Here is a 24000-nt window from a genome sequence, read left to right on the forward strand (position 1 = left end):
CCCCCTCTCAGCTCACTTTCAGTTTTCTTTACTGGCACGAAATACATTTTGCAAATATTATCAGAGCATTTCACATAATACAAATACAAAAAAAATGCATTGAAAAATAACTACATCAATAAAATGCATATAAAGATTCAACACTGTAGGTCTTAACATAGTTACACTAATAAATTCTATATGATAGATATGAAGAATACAGAAAATAAAATATGCAGTATGCATAATCACTGAGGTGCTGTTTGTGAGGAGGCTCCTGCTGCTCCCTCAGGCGACGGCAGGACGAAGGCTGTGCCACCAGGACAGCTGCTGGCCCTTCCCAGCCTCGATCAGGATCTGTCCCTGTGCTGTCTCTGACAGTGCAGAAATATTCTGTATCTCTTCCCTTCTTAGGGTCCGATAGAAATGAAGTTAATCTGGGAATCTGGTTTCCTTTTCTGATATTCCAGATAAGATGTTTTTATTTGCTTTATAATTTGGTTAGCTGTAATGGGCAGCTGAAAAGAGGTACTGACCATACATTTGTTTCATTTGTTTGTTTGTGCGGGTGAGTGTAGTGAGGTTCAGGGCCAGCCGACTGATAGGACACTTTTCTGGGCTGAATTCTTGGGTGTCAGAAAATCCTTCTGTTGCAAAGTTTGTTGTATTTCACTTGGATGTTTCATTATTTAGTGTCCTTTTCAGGATTTTGTTAAAAATGGTTATCTACCCAATTCAGCTCTGAAGGAGATACTGGAGCTGAATAAGACTGGATGACACTATCAATAATTTTAGACCCAATTCTAAAGGGAATATTTTTATAGAATATTTTTGATTGCATAGACAGCTCTGTGGGATTTTTCTTTTCATGCACTGACTGCCAGACCGAAGCCGCCTGGTGCAGTGATTTTCACTCGGAGGTAATCCTAACTCAGTGTGTGTCCCAGTGCAGTGTTTTCCACAGCAAAGCAGAAAGCAGATTATTATTATTATTATTATTATCATTATTATCTTCTAATAGATCCAGGTTGCAATGCAACCCCTGCACAGAATGTATCATCATCTGCACTGAATTGTTTGTCTCTGATAGAGAGACTGAGGCCTGAAGCTGAAGATTATTCCAGTGTCACCACTACCTTCATTCATTTATAATAGTGTTTGACTCTGACTGCAGCCCTGAAACACCCCACTCCCCAAGCCCCTGTGTCAAGACTTCTTTTCCCTCCCTTATTATATGACATTATTGTCATTTAGCAGATTCTCCTATCTAGAGTGACTTACACTGGTTACAATTTTACATGTTATCAATTTATACAGATACAAATATGGACATTTATGGGGGCAATTGTAGGTTAAGTACCTTACCCAAATGTTCAAGAGTAGTGCCCCAAGGGAGAATCAAACCAGCAAGCTTTCGTTTCTGAACCCTGCTCTTTACCATTACACCACACTGCTGCTCCCACAAATACACGTTATTATCATGACCGCACAGGTGTACAGCGTTGCCAAGCCTCAGGCAGTGCCACTCAGACACATATTTTGTTCCATGATTTCCTAACCAAAAAGAAATTTAATTTCTCTTCATCATCTCATTTCTTGCATGTGGGGAGGGATGAGTCAAAACATTCAAAGTATTTTTCCCCAAATTGGAATTTATTACAATGTAGGTGAAAGTCTTCAGTCTCGCTCTTTCTCCCCATGCTGGTGTGGCATCACAGAACTGACTGCGCGTCTGTGGATAAATCACATGGCAGGAATCTCTACTGTCACAGAACTGACCATGCGTCTGTGGATGAATCACATTGCAGGAATCTCTACTGTCACCAGCTAGATGTCAGTAACTGGATGAAAGGGTCCTTAAATTTAAAGACTAAAATACAGACTAACGTATACATGCAGATACACAAACGTACACAAACATACAGAATCCACAAAAGTACACACTGCACTTACAAAGAGAAATACACACTGACACATAAACACACAGTAACACTCCTCAGCAGAGAGTGAGAATCTGAAGGAATGTGTTCACTGTTTCTAACCCCTGATTTCAGATTGATCCATCCCTGTCCGCCTGCCTCTTCTCTGAGGGAAACACACACGGGCTGCTCTGCTTTCAGCTCTAATTACTGCCATTTGTCAAGTGTTGCCTGATTTGTAGTCAATTAAAAACAACCCAAAAATGATGCATCAGAGCGCAACTCAACCTGCACGATTACAGTCACACTATTACAGCACTGATAGTGGCAAGATCTGGACAGGAATCATTTCAAAAAGCGAACACCGCCACTCCCATGCAAAACCCTCCACATACATACCAAAACCAAAAAACCCACATCCACACACAACCCTCCACATACATACCGAAACCAAAAAACCCACATCCACACACAACCCTCCACATACATACCGAAACCAAAAAACCCACATCCACACACAACCCTCCACATACATACCAATACAGAAAAAACCCACATCCACACACAACCCTCCACATACATACCAATACAGAAAAAACCCACATCCACACACAACCCATCCTTTGGAATCTTCAATACATAAACTAGCACTTCCCTTTCTGCAAGTCTTACACAGACACTAACCACCAATCCCAGACAATGCCCACACTGAGCCCACCTTAACTATAGCAAACTCCCACACACACTGCCAGAAATCCCCGCTTGTGGCATCATCTATAAAACTGAATAAAAGGGCTCAGAGGAACATGCCTGTCCCATTTATCTGCTGCAACATCAGCGGCTTCAATCTGGATCAAAGCCTTCTTTAAATCGCATGATGATAAAGCCTCTGAATAAAGAGGGGGGGGGGCTTCAGCACAGAATTTGGTTTATAAAACCATGGCAGGATGCCAAGGCAGCAGAATATCTTAGCCTCTTACTGTTCCTTTTGTAATGTTGGATTATAATGGAAAAGCAACTCAGAGACTAAAGATTGTAATACTGCGTGCTAATATAAAATTAGATTAACCTCTGGGTATTATAATGCGCTCTGGGATCCACACTCTCCTCTCTGATGTTGGTTGTGAATGGCATTGTGATTTAGGTCAACATATATCGCCCACTCAAAATAACTGATTATATTTTGTAATATTAATTCTGAATGAAACTGTAACATAAGGACAACATGTTGCAATGTTGGGTGTCAATGGGGAGGAAGCTCAGAACAACTTATTACTGTCTACCTAGCAAAGAATCAGACATAGAGGAGAGGAAGGGAGAGGAGAGGGGAGGAGGGGAGAGGGGAGGAGAGGAGAAGAGAGGAGAGGGGAGAGGAGAGGGGAGGAGGGGAGGAGAGGATGGGAGGGGAGAGGAGAGGAGAGGAGAGGAAGGGAGAGGAGAGGAGAGGAGAGGAGGGGAGGGGAGAGGAGAGGGGAGGAGGGGAGAGGAGAGGAGGGGAGGGGAGGGGAGAGGAGAGGAGGGGAGGGGAGAGGGGAGGAGAGGAGAAGAGAGGAGAGGGGAGAGGAGAGGGGAGAGGAAGGGAGAGGGGAGGAGGGGAGAGGAGAGGAGGGGAGAGGAGAGGTGGGGAGAGGAGAGGTGGGGAGAGGGGAGGTGGGGAGAGGAGAGGAGCAGGGAGGAGGCTCTGTGGGTAAATGGGGGAATGAATGTATAAACTCCACTGGGAAAGAAGCTTATCATGATTTGTGTGGCAGCACTGTAACACACACCCCCCACCACACCCTGCCCCCCCACCGCGTGAGTGAAGAGGCAGTCAGTGCTGTTTCTGTCTAAGCTGAGACTCTGCAGCCAACAGGAGGCTGAAGAAAAACTTGAAATCAGAGAAGCTGAAACAGAGACTGCAGCCGCCGCTCTGAGAGGAGAGCGATTCCTGCAGCCAGCGCGGGGCAGTCCTGTTCCACAGACACAAACGCCGCTGCCTGCTGTCTGACGCTTTAAACACGGACAGTCCTGCTCCCTGCTGCTCCATCTGCCTCTCCCGGCGCGTCTGAAACTGATATCCTAATTTCCCCCAGGCTGCCGGCTCTGTGACGGAACTTTGTTTTTCAGGCCTTGCATTTATTTCAGAGCAGGATAAGGCCTCTGAAAGCCAGGCTCGTGCTGAATTAACATGGTGTTCTGAGAGAGTGCTGGATCAATTTCACTTTTTTTAAATTCAGTTTAATTCATTTCCGTCATTACCAAAATAAAAGGTGCTCAGCAAATCTGCCTGGCTGTGCTCTAAACTTTAATACCAAATGAAAGAGTGCTACCTGGAGCAATGGTAGGTCTCAATTTTATTTTCCTGTAAAAATTCATTCGCAGGTATATCATACAAAACATACCATTTGAACCAACCTTCAATGTGGATACACTAAACAATGATTAACTATTGTGTTAAAACTCTTCTTATTCTCTTATTATTTCACTGTTACTCATTTCTCTTCTAAGACCACTCTTTGTCACATACTGTTACTACTCATTTAGGTTACTCCTAGCTACTCAACCCCCAACGTGTGCTGCTGTTAGTTCTGTTACTCTGATTTCACTGCATTTTCCCGTGTTAACCTCCGGCTGATCTCACTGAATTTCCCTGTGTTAACCCCCAGCTGATTTCACTGCATTTTCCCATATTAACCCCCGGCTGATTTCACTGCATTTTCCCATATTAACCCCTGGCTGATTTCACTGCGTTTTCCCATATTAACCCCTGGCTGATTTCACTACGTTTTCCCATATTAACCCCCGGCTGATTTCACTGCATTTTCCCATGTTAATCTCCGGCTGTTTAATCTTAGTTCTGAGGGTATTTCACAGCGGTGAGAGAACAGCAGAACTGGGTTCAGGGCCCTGGGGTCAGACCCTCACCTCACAGGTGCAAACACTATTAACACTGAAAAGCTGCCACCAGCAGTCAACACACCAATACAAATTATACAATTCAGTATTTGTAATTGTAACTGGTGACAACCATCTTGAGCACTGCTGCATGAACTCTAACCTGACGTCATTACCTGGACACCAACTGTAGAACAGTGCCTCCTAGAGAGATTAGGCAGTGTATTCATTGCAAAGACAGGACACAACACCTGGGCTGCCAGGTCTGCCTGTGTTGGCTGTGCTCTCTGGGCTGCCAGGTCTGTCTGTGTTGGGCTGTGCTCTCTGGGCTCCCAGGTCTGCCTGTGTTAGCCTGTGCTCTCTGAGCTGCCAGGTCTGTCTGTGTTGGGCTGTGCTCTCTGGGCTGCCAGGTCTGCCTGTGTTGGCTGTGCTCTCTGGGCTGCCAGGTCTGTCTGTGTTGGCTGTGCTCTCTGGGCTGCCAGGTCTGTCTGTGTTGGGCTGTGCTCTCTGGGCTGCCAGGTCTGTCTGTGTTGGCTGTGCTCTCTGGGCTGCCAGGTCTGTCTGTGTTGGGCTGTGCTCTCTGGGCTGCCAGGTCTGTCTGTGTTGGGCTGTGCTCTCTGGTCTGTCTGTGTTGGGCTGTGCTCTCTGGTCTGTCTGTGTTGGGCTGTGCTCTCTGGGCTGCCAGGTCTGTCTGTGTTGGGCTGTGCTCTCTGGTCTGTCTGTGTTGGGCTGTGCTCTCTGGGCTGCCAGGTCTGTCTGTGTTGGGCTGTGCTCTCTGGGCTGCCAGGTCTGTCTGTGTTGGGCTGTGCTCTCTGGGCTGCCAGGTCTGTGTCTCAGGGTCTCAATGGCTAGGCTATGCTTTCTGAGTCTGCACCTTGTAAAATTTCAGTTTTTTATTAGTTACTGTGGTCAGGTGAGAGGTTCAATCTAATTGTATTTTCATTCTATGGCCCTTGCTCACTCTCTCTCTCTTTCTCTCTCTCACAATTCAATTCAGTTCAATTTTTTAGCAGGGCAAAGAAATGCTGTGTCACCAAAGGAATAATATGAACAATAATGTAAACAACCAAATACAACCAAACAAAGTCAAAGAAAACATGTACATACAAGTTACATCAATAAATAACAAACAATAATTAACCTTATGTGTAGCACAAAAACATTTACGTATTATGTACTGTTATTTATGTAACAGTAAATTATAAATGTATTATTCATTAATGATTATCATTAATATACATTAATACATTACAAAAGTCAATATTAATGCAGCACAGGCTACACACTGTCCCTTAGGCTCTCTCTGCACTTCTCTCTCTCCCTCCCTCTCCGTCTTTCTTTCTCTCTCCCTCTCCCTCTCTCTGTCTCTCTCTCCCTTTCTCCCTCCCTCTCCTTCTCTCTCTCCCTCTCCCTTTCTCTCACTCCCACTCTCTCTCTCTCCCTCCCCCCTCTCTCTCTCTCTCCTTCCCTCTCCCTCTTTCTTTCTCTCTCCCTCTCCCTTTCTCTCTCTCCCTCTCTCTCCCCCTCTCCTTCCCAGTTTGAAAGCTGTGCATTCTGGAATATGATTTTAAACTAGGTGGCTCAGTTGGATGAAAGTCTGAAGCAGTAAAATGCACAGCAAAGGACTGCTTTGTTCCAACACTGTTTCACCGTCTAAGAAAAATGATGAATATTTTATTCATTGAAGTAGAACAACTGACGTGATAAAAGCAAAAATATGAAGATGTGAAATTGAATGGAGAGAAACAGAAATAATTTTTCCGCTTCAATTAACCCATTAAAGTCAAGTCTAAGAGCCTTGACTGTGTTGCTAAATTTTTGATTTAAATCATTAAAAAATCCAGCAATGACAATAGTCTTTATTGTCATGTAATGGTGAATGATCACAGTTTCACACACAGGTGACAAACCTTTCCACAACTCCTCTGTATGTGCGTGAAGTGGAGACAGTTTGTCAACTCATGAGCTAGTGCCCCCTAGTGGTAAGGTGGAGTAAGCCTCATCTACAGACATTGGTGTGAGGATGGAAAAGCTCTCAACAGTGGCAGAGCTGTTAATTGAGCAGATAGCTTAGGAGAGGACACAAAATGATCTCATTATTAATCTTATCACATGAGAATGTCTCTTTCTTAATATACCCCTCTCACTCTTTATTCACAACCTTTCAAAATATGAAAGTAGAAAATTCCTCTTGAGGTGAATTATCTCAAATCGAAGTGACTTTGAGGCTCCTGCCACTGAGTGGGGTGTGGTCATATGCTTCTGATATGTTGGCCCTTTCTGCCTGAGCTCTGATTGGGCCACACTCCTGTCACTCATTATCCTGAGACTGTAGGAACATAAGACGTGTGGGAGTGTCAGTATTCTACACACTCCATACTAGGGCTGGGCGATTAATCGAATTTTATTTTCAATTACGATTTTAGCTTCCAATGATTATGAATAATCGAGATAATCAACATAAAACGATTATTGTGCCGCATTATTTATTGAAAATCAAGCAGCCCTACTCCATACTGTTGTGTGCGTGTGAGAGAGAGACTGTGTGTGTGTGTGTGCGCGCGCGTGTGTGTGTATTGAGGTGGAGAGAGACTGTGCAATAGCAGTATCCCAGTCGCTCTGGCCGTTTCCTGCGACTCTGAGATTTTCCCTGGTCTTTTCTCATCTGAGCAGCCAGTCATCCATACAGAGAGGCTCAGTCTGCAGCCACCAAACTGCAACCACTCAACCACTCAACCAAACACCCCCTCACACACCCAGCAGTGCCATTACCACTGCGTGCACACACACACACACACACACACACACATGCGCACACACATATCTCTCTCACTCACTCACACACACACACATACTCACACACAATATCTCGCACACACACACGTGTACGTGTACACACTCAAACAAAGTTACAACAGGAAAAATAAAGTTATATTCTATTCTTCTACTCTACACACACACATACAACATACAGACATAAAAAAGAAATCTTTCTCTCTTCTATGTGCAGACAGCAGACATTACTGTAGATCTCAGAGGAGAAATGGCAGACATTAGTGTTGATCCCTGAGCAGCAGGGGGCTGTGAGTTGCAGCCCCAGGCTCTGACACCATGCAGAATGGGATCTGAGGCTCACACTGTCCCCAGACTCACTCAGGAGGCCAGAAGCCCACAAACCGCTTCATCATTAAGGCTAGCCTTGGTACTGACACACTGCCCACAGCCAAGACTTCCATAAAGCCATACCAGGGCAGAGTCTTAACCAAGCTGTACATACAACCACACCAGGGCAACATCTTCAATGAGCCATACAACTAACACTTTCACCATGGACACCACACCTGCCAACACCTGTCCTCCTCTGCCACTCTGTAAACCTGTAAACAAACACACCTGGCCATGACTCTGACTCTGACTCCATTAAGCCTCTGAGAGTCAGTGCACACAGACACACTTGTGACTCCAGCAGAGAGGAACTACCACTACATTTGTGAGCGGAAGAGTCAGGCCATGTTGAACTTCACTTCCCAAATCCACTACAGTCCGGTATGACACTACAGAGGAAGCTGATCCCCTTAGACCCCCTGTGCAGCACAGCTTCAGCTCCTAAAGCTCTCAAATCATCCCAGATCAGATCAGAGAGGATTAGAGGCAGTTCTGCAGTAAAGAGACTACCCCCCCCCCCCCCCACCCCCACACACACACACACACACACACACACACACACACACACACAGATGACATAGAGGATTGCATGGACAGCAGACTGTGGGTGGAGCTCTGAGGTCACCTTCAGCCCTCAGAAGGCTCACCGGCAGGAAGTTTTCAGACAAAGCCTAGATAACAGCGAGGATCGCTGTGAAGATCACTTAGGAAGCTTTTGTAAACATCAGACAATCAAGAGGAATAATTCATAAGCGGCAGAACATTTTGTTATTGTTGTCTTTGGGCCCTGGGTTTTCCTTTCCCGTTTTTAATAGAAACAAATTTGCATGAATTCTAATGAATATGCAGCTCAAACAGACACACATAATCACCTAATCACCACTCACAAGAGACCAGGAGGAGGAAGACCTACACCCTGCACAGGACCTGTGTGTGTGTGTGTGTGTGTGTGCACACATTGTGGACTCTCAGACCTGTTTCTGACCCATCAGCTATCCATATTTACCCTGCCCTCCACTCACCTTTCAGAAGAGGCTCCTCCTTCCGGAACCCTCCGTCATACTGCACCTGGTACTCCTTCACCTGGAAGCCAGGTATGCAGGCCGTGTCCGTGTCTTCCTGGGCTCCGGTTCGGACCACCTGAACAGGACAGCAAAGGGTTAAACGCTGCCTCAGACTCATGGCATCGCTGTGAGAGCTTTTAAAGCTGTCTGTAACATACTGCATGCCCACAGACACAGCGCCCCCTTCAGGCCAGCAGGGCTGCTGGAGGCTGATGCCAGACGTACTGCAGTGGGAACTCCAGCACACAGACATACACACTTCAGTGTCCTTCAGCAGTGCAGTTATTTAAGCAGAACAATAAAAGTAATTATTTATTTTCCAAGATGTAGTTTGGAATTTATAAATATTACAAACATAAAAAAACACACAATAATTCACATTCACAATTACAGAGAAAACCATAAACATGAGATATTAAAAGCATTATAAAGGCACACTGCAATGTTGTACAGTCAATGCTACATAAATGTGTGTCTTCAGCTAAGTTTTGAATGTAGGAACAGTTTCATTGTGTATAACATCATTCCAAAGCCGTGACACTCATCTTACGAAGCCTGGGCCAGCACAAGTGTGAGACAGATATCCATATGTCATTTATTATTTATAATAAATAATAAATGTTTTAACTGGCTGTAAAATACCCTCTGCACACTGTTTCCATCTTAACTTTCTGTGTTATGTTCTGAACACAAACCTGAGAAACCTGTTAACCTATGGATCCCACAGTTCAACACAATCCCTAGTCTTGTTTAATTGACTTCTGTGTCACAGTTCTACATAAATGCTCCTTCTGTTAGAACATAACATAAGAACATATGATGACGAGAACAGGCCATTCGGCCCAACTAAGCTCGCCATTTCTTAATTAAAGAGTATCCAAAACTGCATCAAGTCTAGACTTGAACACAGCAAGGGTCTCTGCCTCAACTACATGACCTGGCAACCTATTCCATGAATTGATAACTCTTTGTGTAAAATAATATTTACTTATATCAGTGCGGAACTTACTCTTAACTAGTTTCCATTTATGTCCTCTTGTTTTACAGACTGAACTCACCCTAAAGAATCTATTATAGTTAACCTTATTGATTCCTTTTATAAATTTAAATATCTCAATTAAATCACCCCTAAGCCTCCTCTCACTTAGTCTAAATAGGTTAAGTAGCTTGAGTCTTTCCTCGTAGCTTTTGTATTTCATACCAGGAACTAATTTAGTTGCCCTTCTTTGAACCTTTTCTAGAGCTTCGGTATCTTCATGCACCACCACCAGCATTGTCCTGAAAAATGTGCCAGGTACCGAGAAGACAACTTCTCCTGGTCCTGGAGGGCCACAGTGTCTTCATGGCTGGTCCAATCACATCCAATCACAACACCCTGAACCTGCACACCTACAACCTCGTCCCCTCCAATCACATCTGAAATGCACATGCCTACAGCCTTGTCTCCTCCAATCACAATGTCTTGAATGCACACACCTACAGACAGTCCAATGACTTCTTGCAGAGGGACAAATCCCTGGAGGAGATCAGTGAAAATGTAAAATGTAAACGCCCATTTCATTATTTCCCTGCTTCCTTTAAAAAGGCCAAACATCATTGAAACTGAGGGGGCAGTTTCACCCGTACTAGGTTCAGGCTTGTTTGCTATCACAGTGGGGTGTCGGTCAGGACACAGGAGTCAGGTTCCGGGTTCAGGTGTTTATTGGGGATTTTGAATGGATGGATGCGAGGGTTTGTGGGGTATGGGTGTGTGTGGTTCCTTTGGCACAGACGCACACAACAACAGCACAATGTTTGGTCCCCAAAGGCTTGGTCTCCCCAGTTCTTCACCTCCCAGATATTGTTGTGGTACTGAGGTGGGGGAGGTCACTACCACCTTTATCTTGTCCCGTATCCCCGGCCCTATTGAGGCCCTGATTGGTGGCCAAAGGATACGGGCAGGTCCGAGGGCAAATGGTGACCTGGGGGCCGTCCTTGGGGGTGCGCCTGTGCCTCGAGTTACCGGTGGGGGTCCTGCTGATAAGGGGAGCAGCAGGACCGGTTTGGCCAGGTTTCAACTGAGTTGTAAACAAGTGCCTGTGAGAGGTGGGGGTGGTGCGCAAACAAAGACTAAGACAAAGACAGAGACAGAAACATGTGGCCCTTTTCTACAGCCGCCCCCAAATTTCTTGTGGAAATTTGCTCATTACAAAGGGCCACGTCATACTTTCGAAGGGTGCTCGGTTGTGTCATCGGGTATGGCTGGGAGCACAACCAACCGAGCAACTGGGCGGGTGTAGGTCCGGTCCTCGACCTGTACCTTTGCAGTCCGAACCAATCCATCTCTGCCAGCTCCACCGGCGACAACACGGCCTCTCACACGGTGGAGGGTAGGCCATGTTGGTGGAGTTGGAGGTTTGCAGGCGAGCAGGGGGGAGGTCCGTCTCCTTCGGGACCGCAGGCTTAGTTCGCCATCGCTTCCATTTCACACTGCTGTGTTGGTGCCGTCGACTGGACCCCCTTCCTCGCAGAGTCCAGGACTTACGTACCGAGCTGAAGCCACTCGACCTGGGCGACAGGGTCATCAGGTGGCTGCTGAAGGGCACTGGCTTGCCTGCTTCCAAACCAGTGGGCTCTTCCTGAAAGCTGCCTCGTTGAGCTCTCTTGAGGAGCTGGGCCTCTGTCTTTGGGTGCTTGGTGGCTGAGGGCTCACTGGCCTGATCAGCCGCCCCGTAAAGGGACGGTGCAGTCCCTTCCGGTAGCTCTTGGGAGCCACTGACTGGGCTGCCTTCTAAGAGGGAGGGGCTTGTGTTCTCTGCCACTAGCCCACAGAAGCTGGGTTCCTGCCGCTTTGCAGCATCCTCCACTTCTGCTCCACTTGGTCTCGCGGGTCCCTTATTTGCTCTTTGGTGGGGGAATGCAGCATGCTGGCCCCGTTGGCTGGGTTCAGCTAACCCCAACCGGGGCTTGCTGCGGGTGGTGTCCTCTCTGGGTTTGCTGACTGAGGTCAGCAGACATTTGGGGGGAGAGGTGCGGCGCTGAAGCCGCTGTGCTGGCCCTTGGAGTGTCCAGCCCAACCGGGTCTTGATTGCTGCTGGGCCCCCTGGTGGGCCCAGACGCACTGGCTCGATGGGGGTGATCAGGTGGGTGTAATCCGCCCCGATCAGCAGGAGTGGGCGCACCTGGTTGAGGAACTGTAGCGGGAGGCCTCTGAGGTGTGCATACCTCTTCTGCAGCTTTGCCACTGGATAGGAATGCTCTGACAAGGCCAGGTGGTCAGCGGTGAAGGCATTCCGTATACAGTAGGTCCTCTTTGGTCCGGATGCAGGGGAGATCTGGAATGACACGGCCGCCCCGTGGAGGATATTGGCCTCATGCCGAATGGTGCGGAGGGCCAGATCCTCAGTTTTGCCTTGCAGGTGGAGCTGTTTGGCTGCGGCTGGGAGGAGGATTGTCCGCTCAGAACCATCGTCCAGTACCGCGTAGGTCTCTGTGGACCAGCCCTTGTGATGCAGGGAGACTGGGATGACTTTGAGCATCACAGGGCTGTGGCCACTCGGCCGGTCCAGGTACAGAGTCTGGACGGCTGGGCGTGTCCTCTCCCCGTACCTCTCATTCACTTCGTGCAGTACCTGCAGGTGCTTGCCGTTGCAGGTACTGCAGGGCCGCTTCAGGGTGCACTGCGCCGCCTGATGAGCGCGAGCACACCGCCAGCACCTCTGGTTCTCTTTGATCCAGGCCACCTTCTTGTCACTGGAGAGCCGCTGGAAGGCGGTGCACTGACTGAGGTAGTGCTCGGCGTTGTCGCAGTACGGGCAGTATGCGTCTTTCCTCCCCCTGAGGTTCCCAGCAGGTGGCGCTGCTGGGGATGACTTCGGGGCTGCGGTGCTGGTGGCCTGGTTGGTTCCGTGCAGGATGTTGGCCCTCGCCTGGTGGGCTCTGGTGCAGGCCACTGCTCCTTCTGTCCAGCTGGGGGGCGCTCTCTCCTTGGCTGGCACTGGGCCTCTAGCTGGAGCCAGGTTGCAAAGTCCAGCAGGGTGTACATCCTGGACTCGGGCCTGAGTCGGCTGATGTACCTTTTGAACCTGCTGAACTGCTCAGAGGGGAGCTTCTCCAGGAGGCGCTCCACGTGCGAGCCGCAGGCTAGCTCAGCTTGGCCCTGCCCCCCCATAGTCTGAAGGAGTCCCAACAGGGCGTGGATGCGGAGGGCGAAGTTGTCAAAGGCCTGCCCATCCCCTGGCCGGATTGGAGGTAAGGCCATGATAGCCTTAATCTCCCGGGATGCCAGCTGGCGTGGTTGCCCGTATCGGTCATCCAGCGCCTTCACTGCTCTCGTGAAGGGGTCTGGGGCCTTGGAGAAGGCGAGTGCCAGCCTCCGGGCCTGGTCGACCTTCAGGTGGTCCAGGAGGATGTGGTACTTGTACTGCTCGGTCTCTTCTGGATCGAGCAGGTTGTCAAGGGCCATCCGGAGCATGGTGTACTCGGTCTCATCCTCCTTGGTCAGGTCTGGGAAGGTCGGACCTTCCACCCTCCTGTAGGACCGTCTTCGCACAGCAGGGGGCGCTGTTCCTGCTGTCTGTGGTGGAGACGTCATCACTGCTCCCGGGTGCTGCGTTGGCCAGTGGCAGGGCAGGGTGGCAACCGGTTGTGGGTAGGGCGTCAGGTATGAGGGCACGCCCATTACTGGTCCCTGCGGCAGATACCGAGTGGGCTGCAGGAGGACTGGGTTCTGGTCTGCCGTTACAGCCTGCATGGCCGGGGGAAAACTCAGCTGAGGCTGAGACAGGCTGCAGGGCAGCTGAGGGAGCTGGCCCTGTGGGTGCTCCCCCTGGTGGGTTGGGTGCACCTGCAGTGGCAGCAGGGGATGCTGCTGTGGAGGGGCTGGTTGCCGTGGCAACACTTGGCTGGGCGTGGCACTGTCTGTCAGGGTGCCCTCCTGCCCCGGTGGCAGGTGGTACAGGGCACTGGAGATGGACGCCGAGGAGCGGCTGACTGGCGGCGGCGTCGGGGGCGATGATGGCAGCTGCATCCGATGGAGGTGATCTGTCAGCTCCTGGACAAGGGCTAGGTGAGGTCCTGGCTGCACAGGCTGGGTGCGAGCCGTCTGGGGTGATGGCTGCCTTGAGCTCCGGCGTGAGGACCTGGCGCTGAAGGGAGTGGAGGTGGCAGAGCGCTGCAGCATGCGCTCCATGAGCTCGCTCTGTCGCCTCACTGTGTCCCCCACGAGCTCACTCTGCTGCCTCATGGTGTCCAGGAGCTGTTGCACCACTTTATCACGACTCTGTGGGGTCGTGGACGATGGGCTCTGCTGGACTGAGGAACTCCTCTCTGGCATCCTGAGGGGGGTCATCTCGGCCTGTCCCTCCTGCTCACTGGCGTGGACGTCCGCAGGTCTGTGGGTGCTCTTCCCCACATACTGGACCTCGTAGCTCTCGTGGTGGACCGGGCGACGGGTCTCACGGCAAGAGCGGCTTGCGGATGGAGGAGCTGAACCCGGTGTGCCTGACATTTCCACTGCAACAGCACCAATCCGGCTCGAAGGACCACTGAAACTGAGGGGGCAGTTTCACCCGTACTAGGTTCAGGCTTGTTTGCTATCACAGTGGGGTGTCGGTCAGGACACAGGAGTCAGGTTCCGGGTTCAGGTGTTTATTGGGGATTTTGAATGGATGGATGCGAGGGTTTGTGGGGTATGGGTGTGTGTGGTTCCTTTGGCACAGACGCACACAACAACAGCACAATGTTTGGTCCCCAAAGGCTTGGTCTCCCCAGTTCTTCACCTCCCAGATATTGTTGTGGTACTGAGGTGGGGGAGGTCACTACCACCTTTATCTTGTCCCGTATCCCCGGCCCTATTGAGGCCCTGATTGGTGGCCAAAGGATACGGGCAGGTCCGAGGGCAAATGGTGACCTGGGGGCCGTCCTTGGGGGTGCGCCTGTGCCTCGAGTTACCGGTGGGGGTCCTGCTGATAAGGGGAGCAGCAGGACCGGTTTGGCCAGGTTTCAACTGAGTTGTAAACAAGTGCCTGTGAGAGGTGGGGGTGGTGCGCAAACAAAGACTAAGACAAAGACAGAGACAGAAACATGTGGCCCTTTTCTACAATCATGTTCCAAGAACAAGTACAACACATTCATTATAACTCTGTGGATCTGAGGCATTCTGGGTGCAGGATCTTTCAGGGTCTTTAAAAGACATAGGGGCTCAGGGAAGTCAGAGGCGTGAGATTGCATTTGGGTTGTGACAGATGGCCTGTGTTGAAGGTACAGTGTAGTCTGCATGCACGCACGCACATACACATGCACGCACACAGGCACGCACACACGCATACATACAATACCAAAGCTAAAATACAAACCATGGCAAATGCTCACATAAGTAGTCTCACATCTACATTTCCAAAACCTGAAAGAAACTCTAGCCCTTTTTCTTCACTTTATCCCACTCGTGTCTCTGAGCATGCTCAGTACAGACCGCACTGCCATGGAACTGGCCACCTCTCTGACCCCTGAGCTCCCACGCCTGACCTGGCCACCTCTCTGACCCCTGAGCTCCCACGCCTGACCTGGCCACCTCTCCGACCCCTGAGCTCCCACGCCCGACCTGGCCACCTCTCCGACCCCTGAGCTCCCACGCCCGACCTGGCCACCTCTCCGACCCCTGAGCTCCCACGCCCGGCCTGGCCACCTCTCCGACCCCTGAGCTGCCACGCCCGGCCTGGCCACCTGCTGAGCAGAACATTTAACCATATCCACAAATAACTGCAACACATTCTTAATTCTCAGGGACACCACTTCAGCTGATTACTTCAGGACACGCCTGTAATGTGCATCCAGAAATGCTCCTTTTGTTTACTTTTTGTCTATGAAAACTGCATGCAACTTTGGGTGTTTTTCTCTGCATGTGTGAATTTGTGCATGTAGCATTTCTGTTTGAGGCACGTCCCATTTCTGCATTTATGATGACAGAGTGGCCCCACACCTCACACCTCTGCATCACACAGTTCATGTCAAACCCATTTTTCATTATGATTTGGCTTATTTTTTTGATTGTATATTTCTTAGAAAATGTTACCTCTGTCCCTCAGTGTTATTTGTAAGATTGGTGAGGAGTGCACTGAGATTGAGTTTGCAAAGGCTGATACAGGGCTGCGGCAGAAGGGTGCGGTCCTTCAGCACTAATAAGGTCTCTGCGGAAAGCTGGAAAACTGAGGCCGTCCAGTCAGAGTTCATAAGACTGAAAGAAATTATAGTTACCTGTCAATCTGATAGGTTTAGCTGTTTAAAATAAATTCAACTTTGTAGACAGCTACCATGCACATTGTAAAACTCACAGTAAAACTGAAACCCAGTTGTGGTAAAATGAACTGAAATAGGGTCCCTGAGGCTGGATGCAACTCTGGTAAAATTCGGTCTGTGTAAACACAGGCACCCTGGGATGCCACACCAAGCCTGTGCCTCCCTCAGAGAGAGCAGCTGAGGCGGGGGAATGATCTTTTTGCAGACTGGGACACTCCTGACCATGTGACCAAGTGAAGTGCACTGGAACGCAGCCCCTGATCCAGCAGGCTGTCTCCTCTGAGCCCCCTTCAGCTGCACGCATCTTCTTCTTTACACTGAAGAAGTACGGTCTCATTGCTGTATGTGTTTACAGCCGGTGTGGAGCTGCACAGCGCTGCATCCGTACAGAGCAGACGGATATTCGTGTTCTGCGTCCAGCAGCCGCTGTTGCTGTGACGGCAGAGCTGTCGTCCGTCCCCTGCATGCAGCAGTGGGGGTCTGAGAAGCTTTACTGCTTTACTGTGGCTGGTCTCCATGGTGACCATTCAAAAATACAGCAATGTAGCCTGTAATTGCCTACTCTAACTGCTTTCCGTTTAGTTAGCTGGTTAGCTAACAATTTAAGATTTAAGCCATTTTCTTTTCACAAATGCAATTGCACCCTGTTCTAGCTATGACTGCTCTCTAGCTCTCTGCATGCCTCTCACATCTCGACTTTGATTATCTTGGTTTATCTTCCTGTTTTAATTTTCTCTTCTCCTTAGTTTCCTGATAAAGCGTGCAAGCAGCATATCTACAAATCAGGTGTACTGTATGGTTTCTAGTGCCTTGTCTGCTGTCTTTTGCATTTCAGTAGTGTTTTATTTTTACTTCTGATGTTATGAGTTATGATGGGGAAGAAAGAGCATAAAAGTGAAACACAGGTAATTGAAGCCACGGTGGGCTGTCGGTGCAGAAACGCCAGACGCACATGCCTGTCAGTCTCCATCTGCTGCATCCAACACACACACAGGTGTGCAGATCAGCCCTGCACCTCACACAGCTGTCTGAAACCAGCTGTTAGCTGAGAGTGAGATGCAGAGGTGGTGGGGTGGGGGTGTTATATTTCTGTTCTTTTTAGAGGTTCTCTTCATTTTGCTTTAAAAGATGGCTGTAAAAAGATTGTGGATTTTATGTGCTTGATTCTGAAAATTCTTTGAAATTCCTTGGAAAACTGCCACACTAATAACTAAAGCCACGGTGGGTGTGAGAGTGTGTGTGAGTTTGTGTGTGTGTGTGTGTGTGTGTGTGTGTGTGTGTGTGTGTGTGTGTGTGTGTGTGTGTGTGTGTGTGTGTGTGTGTGTGTGTGTGTGTGTGCAGTGCTGTTTGAGGGAGCCCCCTGCTGTCTCCTTCATCCTGACAGTGAAAAGAGTGGTAGCCATACTTTATCTCGCGCCCCTGGGGAGTAGCGCCTGGGTCTCTCGCGGAAAAGCAGCCAAGCTTAATTGTTTTATCAGAAGCTGTTCTGAAGGATGTGGGCTGCTGCATTAAGCCATTAGTTAGCATGGTGGAGTCATTACAAGGCAATAATGACTCGCTCTGCATGAGGCCCTGCAGACTGAGCACAGCCAGGGGGCTTCAGCACAAAGCTGGGGTCTTTCTACGGCCTCCGAAGAACAAAGACCCAGCTGCCCTCTTTGCGGAATCATACGCTCTGCTCAGAAACTGGAGGCTAAACCTACAATGAGTATTAACCCCTGACTGGAGTGATCCAGGTATGCAGCATGGTTCGTTAACCCCCCCACGGACCCTGCCCGAAAGTGCTCTCCTTACGCAGTACTGGTATGAACACACAATGCTAGCATTGCAGCTGTTGCTACGTTTCTGCAGGTGGACTGTGGCGGTGAGCTGCGAGATGCACAGGAGCTTCAAACACAAAGCATTGGATTAAAGTGCAGCAGCTGCACCGGAGCCAGATGAACCCCTCACTGCCCGACCTCAGAGACTCAACCAGCCCTGGGATTTCAGCTGCCCCTCCTCCTGAAGAACCAAACGCTGTCTGTGCCTCTGTCCAAACGCTGTCTGACTCTGTCCAAACGCTGTCTGACTCTGTCCAAACGCTTTCTGTGCCTCTGTCCAAACGCTGTCTGTGACTCTGTCCAAACGCTGTCTGTGACTCTGTCCAAACGCTGTCTGACTCTGTCCAAATGCTTTCTGTGCCTCTGTCCAAACGCTGTCTGTGACTCTGTCCAAACGCTGTCTGTGACTCTGTCCAAACGCTGTCTGACTCTGTCCAAACACTGTCTGACTCGACTCTGTCCAAACGCTTTCTGTGCCTCTGTCCAAATGCTGTCTGTGACTCTGTCCAAACGCTGTCTGTGACTCTGTCCAAACGCTGTCTGTGACTGTCCAAAAGCTGTCTGTGCCTCTGTCCAAACGCTGTCTGTGACTCTGTCCAAACGCTGTCTGTGATTCTACCTATTGGGTTGATGAATCCATTGTCCACACCAGTCAGCAGTGGAAGATTTGTCCTCTATATGCAGGCTGGAATATACATTTTCAGAGTTCTTTATGTGAGAACAGCTTTGATGATAATTTTCCTTTAAACTCTTTCTTCCATGTTAATGAGCAGATGCTGACACACATGCAAGAAAAGAGAGGGGGCAGGCTGTGGGGGGTTTCAACAGGAAAAGTAAAGCCAGTGTTTCTCAGCAGGGAGAAGAAAAACACTCATGTTGTGAGGTGTATGTGGGTGTTCCTGTAGCATGGCGCAGGTTGCGGTGGCGTTTCATTAAGGGCTGCACTGCGGGGCGTGGCAGGATCTGCTGGTTGGTGACGGGCGTCGGAGAGCCCCTCTACAGGAGCGTTCGGGACGCGGGGCGCAGAGCGTGGGGTGTGGGGCGCGGAGCGCGGGGTGTGGGGCGCAGAGCGTGGGGTGTGGGGCGCGGAGCGCGGGGTGCGGGAATGAGGCCCTGAGGGCCAGAGCAGCATGCACAGCCTGGCGTAAATGTCAGCTCTTCAGGAAATCAATACAGAATTATGAGAACTGAAGGAGTGGAGAGAAGCATTTCCAACAAAGGAGGGAGGACTTCTGGGTAGGAAAGCACTGCATGACCTCCACAGTGTGTTTGTGTGTGTGTGTGTGTGTGTGCATGTTTGTTGGATCCAGTATGTGTTGCTGTTGTTGTGCCGGGGTGCTGCCTCGCCCCGACGCAGTTAGGCTGGTGAAAGTCGCTGCTCAGAGGTCACCCCATGCAGCTGACCCTCATCAGCCTGCCCTGCAGACACTGAGGATGTGACCACACACCCACCTGGAGTCAGGCAAACCCTGCTGCCGGGCTTCTGCATGTGGTAAACACAGGGCAGTTACAGCAGTCAGAAAGCACATCATTACACCATTAACACCTTTATTATTATTCCATATTGTTAGTCTGTCTCCACATACGTCTTCACTACACTAGTAATGTATCACTACAAAAACGCCAATTCACATATGATTTAAAGCAATTACTCTCTTTCAGTCAGTATAACACCTGTTGAAATGTTAGCCTCCAACGTGCCACTGCAAAGCAATCTTAAGCCTCCTTAGGTCTGCTCACTTCAGGAACGTTGCCATATTGATTGCATAGCAAGGTGTTCTTTTTAAAGTGTAACAGTGTGATGGTGGCCTTTTATGCAGAACATCAATGGAGTCTCTGTCCAGGTCATGCGCCAGTCACAGCCTTGGCTCAGAATGCTCGTTTCACACACTGATGCAGACGACATTCAATAGATACAGATGAACAGAGGACAGTGTGTCTCTGTCACTCTCCCTCTCTCTCGCTCTCTCTCTGTGAAACGGCAGTCTCTCTCCCTCCCGCTCTGTGAAACGGCAGTCTCTCTCTCTCCTGCTCTGTGAAACGGCAGTCTCTCTCTGCCTCTCTGTGAAACGGCAGTCTCTCTCTCTCTCTCTGTGAAACGGCAGTCTCTCTCTCTCCTGCTCTGTGAAACGGCAGTCTCTCTCTGCTCTCTGTGAAATGGCAGTCTCTCTCTCTCTGCTCTCTGTGAAACGGCAGTCTCTCTCTCCCTCTCTGTGAAACGGCAGTCTCTCTCTCTCTCTCTCTGTGAAACGGCAGTCTCTCTCTCCCTCTCTGTGAAACGGCAGTTTCTCTCTCCCTCCCGCTCTGTGAAACGGCAGTCTCTCTCTCTCCTGCTCTGTGAAACGGCAGTCTCTCTGCCACTCTGTGAAACGGCAGTCTCTCTCCCTCCCCCTCTGTGAAACGGCAGTCTCTCTCCCTCCCTCTCTGTGAAACGGCAGTCTCTCTCCCTCCCTCTCTGTGAAACGGCAGTCTCTCTCTCTCTCTCTCTCTGTGAAACGGCAGTCTCTCTCCCTCCCGCTCTGTGAAACGGCAGTCTCTCTCTCTCTCTCTGTGTGAAACGGCAGTCTCTCTCCCTCCCGCTCTGTGAAACGGCAGTCTCTCTCTCTCCCGCTCTGTGAAACGGCAGTCTCTCTCTCTCCCTCTCTGTGAAACGGCAGTCTCTCTCTCTCCCTCTCTGTGAAACGGCAGTCTCTCTCTCTCCCTCTCTGTGAAAGGGCAGTCTCTCTCTCTCCCGCTCTGTGAAACGGCAGTCTCTCTCTCTCCCTCTCTGTGAAACGGCAGTCTCTCTCTCTCCCGCTCTGTGAAACGGCAGTCTCTCTCCCTCCCGCTCTGTGAAACGGCAGTCTCTCTCTCTCTCTCTGTGTGAAACGGCAGTCTCTCTCCCTCCCGCTCTGTGAAACGGCAGTCTCTCTCTCTCCCGCTCTGTGAAACGGCAGTCTCTCTCCCTCCCTCTCTGTGAAACGGCAGTCTCTCTCCCTCCCGCTCTGTGAAACGGCAGTCTCTCTCCCTCCCTCTCTGTGAAACGGCAGTCTCTCTCCCTCCCTCTCTGTGAAACGGCAGTCTCTCTCTCTCCCGCTCTGTGAAACGGCAGTCTCTCTCCCTCCCTCTCTGTGAAACGGCAGTCTCTCTCTCCCGCTCTGTGAAACGGCAGTCTCTCTCCCTCCCGCTCTGTGAAACGGCAGTCTCTCTCTCTCCCGCTCTGTGAAACGGCAGTCTCTCTCTCTCCCTCTCTGTGAAACGGCAGTCTCTCTCTCCCGCTCTGTGAAACGACAGTCTCTCTCTCTCCCTCTCTGTGAAACGGCAGTTTGTGCAAAGTTTCAAGGGGCTGGGAATCCCTCTGTTTCTCACTGTCGGTCGTTCATCGGTCGAACGAAAAGTGGAATCAAAATGAAGGATTGTGGGACGGGCTTGACATTATCTCTGTGTCTCATCGTCTGATCTGCGTCTGACCTCATTCATCAGCACGAAGGTCGAAGGTGCCAATAGTCACACAGCTGCTGCCAGGAATCCATCACAGACAGAGCCACAGAGAGCTGCTCACGGTCTCCCTGCACACTCCTCACCACACGTGTGGATTTAGGGGAAAGTGTCAGGGGCAGCTTGCAGGGAGAGACAGCCACACCTGCTTACCTGTATATCACAACCATAACCATAATCTTTATCATAATCACCATCCTCATCACCACCATCATTAGCAGAATGAAAATATCAAAATGTATAAAAAAATACCCTAAGCTCATCATAAAGGACAAAACTCTTCCTCCTTCTCCCTCTGTCTGTCTCGTTACAGTGGAAGACCTGATGCAATTGTTCTTGTTTACAGACAGCTCTTGATATCATTAGTTTATAAAACACCGTTACTAAAGGAAGCAGGAAGTGCTTACAAAGCTCATTTCACTTTGATTTTTTTTTTTTTTTAACATTTTACTCTGGGGAAAAAAATCCATTCAGTGTCTGAATCAATATTTACAGCGAGACGTCTCTTTTCAGCTACAATAATCAACGGCAGGTCTTTTGTTCCCAGAAAGACAGGCAAAGAAACTGAAAGGTGAGCACATAAATGCTACTCATATAAAGCCTGAGAGAGAAGAGCTGCATTTTAGCCGACTGAAACACAGCCTCGCCGATCCGCTGCCACCACCATTCTCTCCTGCTCACTGTCAAAAAGGCTCATTTTTTCTATATTTTGTTTTTCAGTCTTTCAATCGAAAGCTACTTAAAGCAGCACACAATGCTGAAAGCAAGAGGCAATTTCTGGCAAAGCCGCGCTTATTTACCGAGCTGAGCAGAACTCCATCAGGGCATTCATCACCATTCACACACACGTTTAAACTGCCGTGCAGACCCTTCACCCTGCATCCTCTGCAGGCAGAGTGCCCGCTCTGATCACACGCAAACGGCAAAGCAATTCCAGCCTTATTAGCGGCAGCACCTCCCTACCTGTGTGCTGCTGGCTGTGACGGCAGGTCACTCGTACACAGGTGCTGTGCTCAATTTCACTCCTCTATTTAGCGGTGAAATCAAAGCCTCCCAGCAGGTTAGATTATTCCTCTTTGGAGATGTGCTGTTCAACACTGAGAAATTGCACACATTTCATGGAATGTAACTTTGAATTATGGCTTTATAATTCCATGGCACAGTTCATGTGGTGATCTGTACCCATATCAATTAATCAACTAAAACTTCAGTTGACAGCTATACGTTTGATGGGGAATACTTCTGTAATATGTATGTTCTTACCAACAATAGTCTTACCAAGACTGAAAGCCATTATAACCAACTAACCAGCTGCCTACACATGATATAGGCATCCTCACTGATATTGAGCGCATATGCTTTGGGTAAAACCACTGGGTAACCATAGTTTTACAGCTCAGAGGGAAGCAGGACATGCAGACCCAGCGCAGTGGTCAGCCTGCCCACTCGTCTGGCTGCTGTCCATATGGAGAAGCTTCTCTAGCAAACCTGGACACACCAGAGCCAATCACTGACTGATTTAATGTTGCCTTGGTGATACTGAACTTCAATAACTCTGCAGCTCAGAGAGGGAGACAGAGTGGAAGCATGGAAACAAGAGGAAACACACACGCTTTCTGGCTGTTTCCTGCGTGCATGTACACACACGCGCGCACCCACCCACACACACCCACACCCACACACACACACACACACACACACACACACACACACACACCCACACACACACACACACACACACACACACACACACCCACACACACACACGCCCACACGCCCACACACACACCCACACACACACACACACACACACACACACACACACACACCCACACCCACACACACCCACACCCACACACACACTTTCTGGCCATTTCTTGCTTGCACAAAGCATGCACTTAAACGACTTTCCTTATCCCTTCTAAAATGCAGAGATGGTTTCTGGGATTGAAGACTTTTTTGGCTCTGTGACTTTGGTGGCTGTTGATTCATAATCAGTTGATCATGGATATTTTCTTATGGCTGTGTTTGGGTCATTACTCAGTCATCATGGCTAATTGCTCATTATCCCATTCCCCCTGGCATTGAACCTTTCCAATTAATTGAGCATATATTAGATGCAAATTACCTTCTAATTCTGTAATATCATGCTGTCGTGATTAGGACTGGTATAAGATGATATCATTTGTCAAATATGCATGTGATTCTTAGAAACCCGTTTCTAAGGCAGAGAGAGAGGTGGAGAGAGAGAGAGAGGGAGAGAGAGAGAAAGACAGAGAAAGAGAGAGGGAGAGAGAGGGAGAGAGAGGGGGGGGGGGGGGTTACAGGGGTTACAACAGAGCAGGACTGTGAGACCTTTGGCCATGGCAGCGAACATGAAAAAGAATAGAACTGTGATTCGTCAAAAAGAATCCAGATTTTTAAGAA

The 24000-nt window shown here is 49.4% G+C and overlaps 1 protein-coding gene across 2 annotated transcripts in view; it reads right to left on the reverse strand.

Moving 5' to 3' along the window:
* The window catches only part of cdh13 (cadherin 13, H-cadherin (heart)), a 248374-nt gene that overhangs the window by 179782 nt on the left and 44592 nt on the right, over positions 1–24000 (reverse strand). For both annotated transcript variants that reach the window (XM_036543625.1, XM_036543624.1), the window contains exon 2: positions 8960–9077. In XM_036543625.1, the coding sequence (XP_036399518.1) occupies positions 8960–9077 (118 nt within the window). The remainder of the gene's footprint in view (positions 1–8959; positions 9078–24000) is intronic.

Source organism: Megalops cyprinoides, chromosome 13 (assembly GCF_013368585.1).
Source record: "Megalops cyprinoides isolate fMegCyp1 chromosome 13, fMegCyp1.pri, whole genome shotgun sequence".
In the NCBI taxonomy this organism is placed as follows: domain Eukaryota; kingdom Metazoa; phylum Chordata; class Actinopteri; order Elopiformes; family Megalopidae; genus Megalops; species Megalops cyprinoides.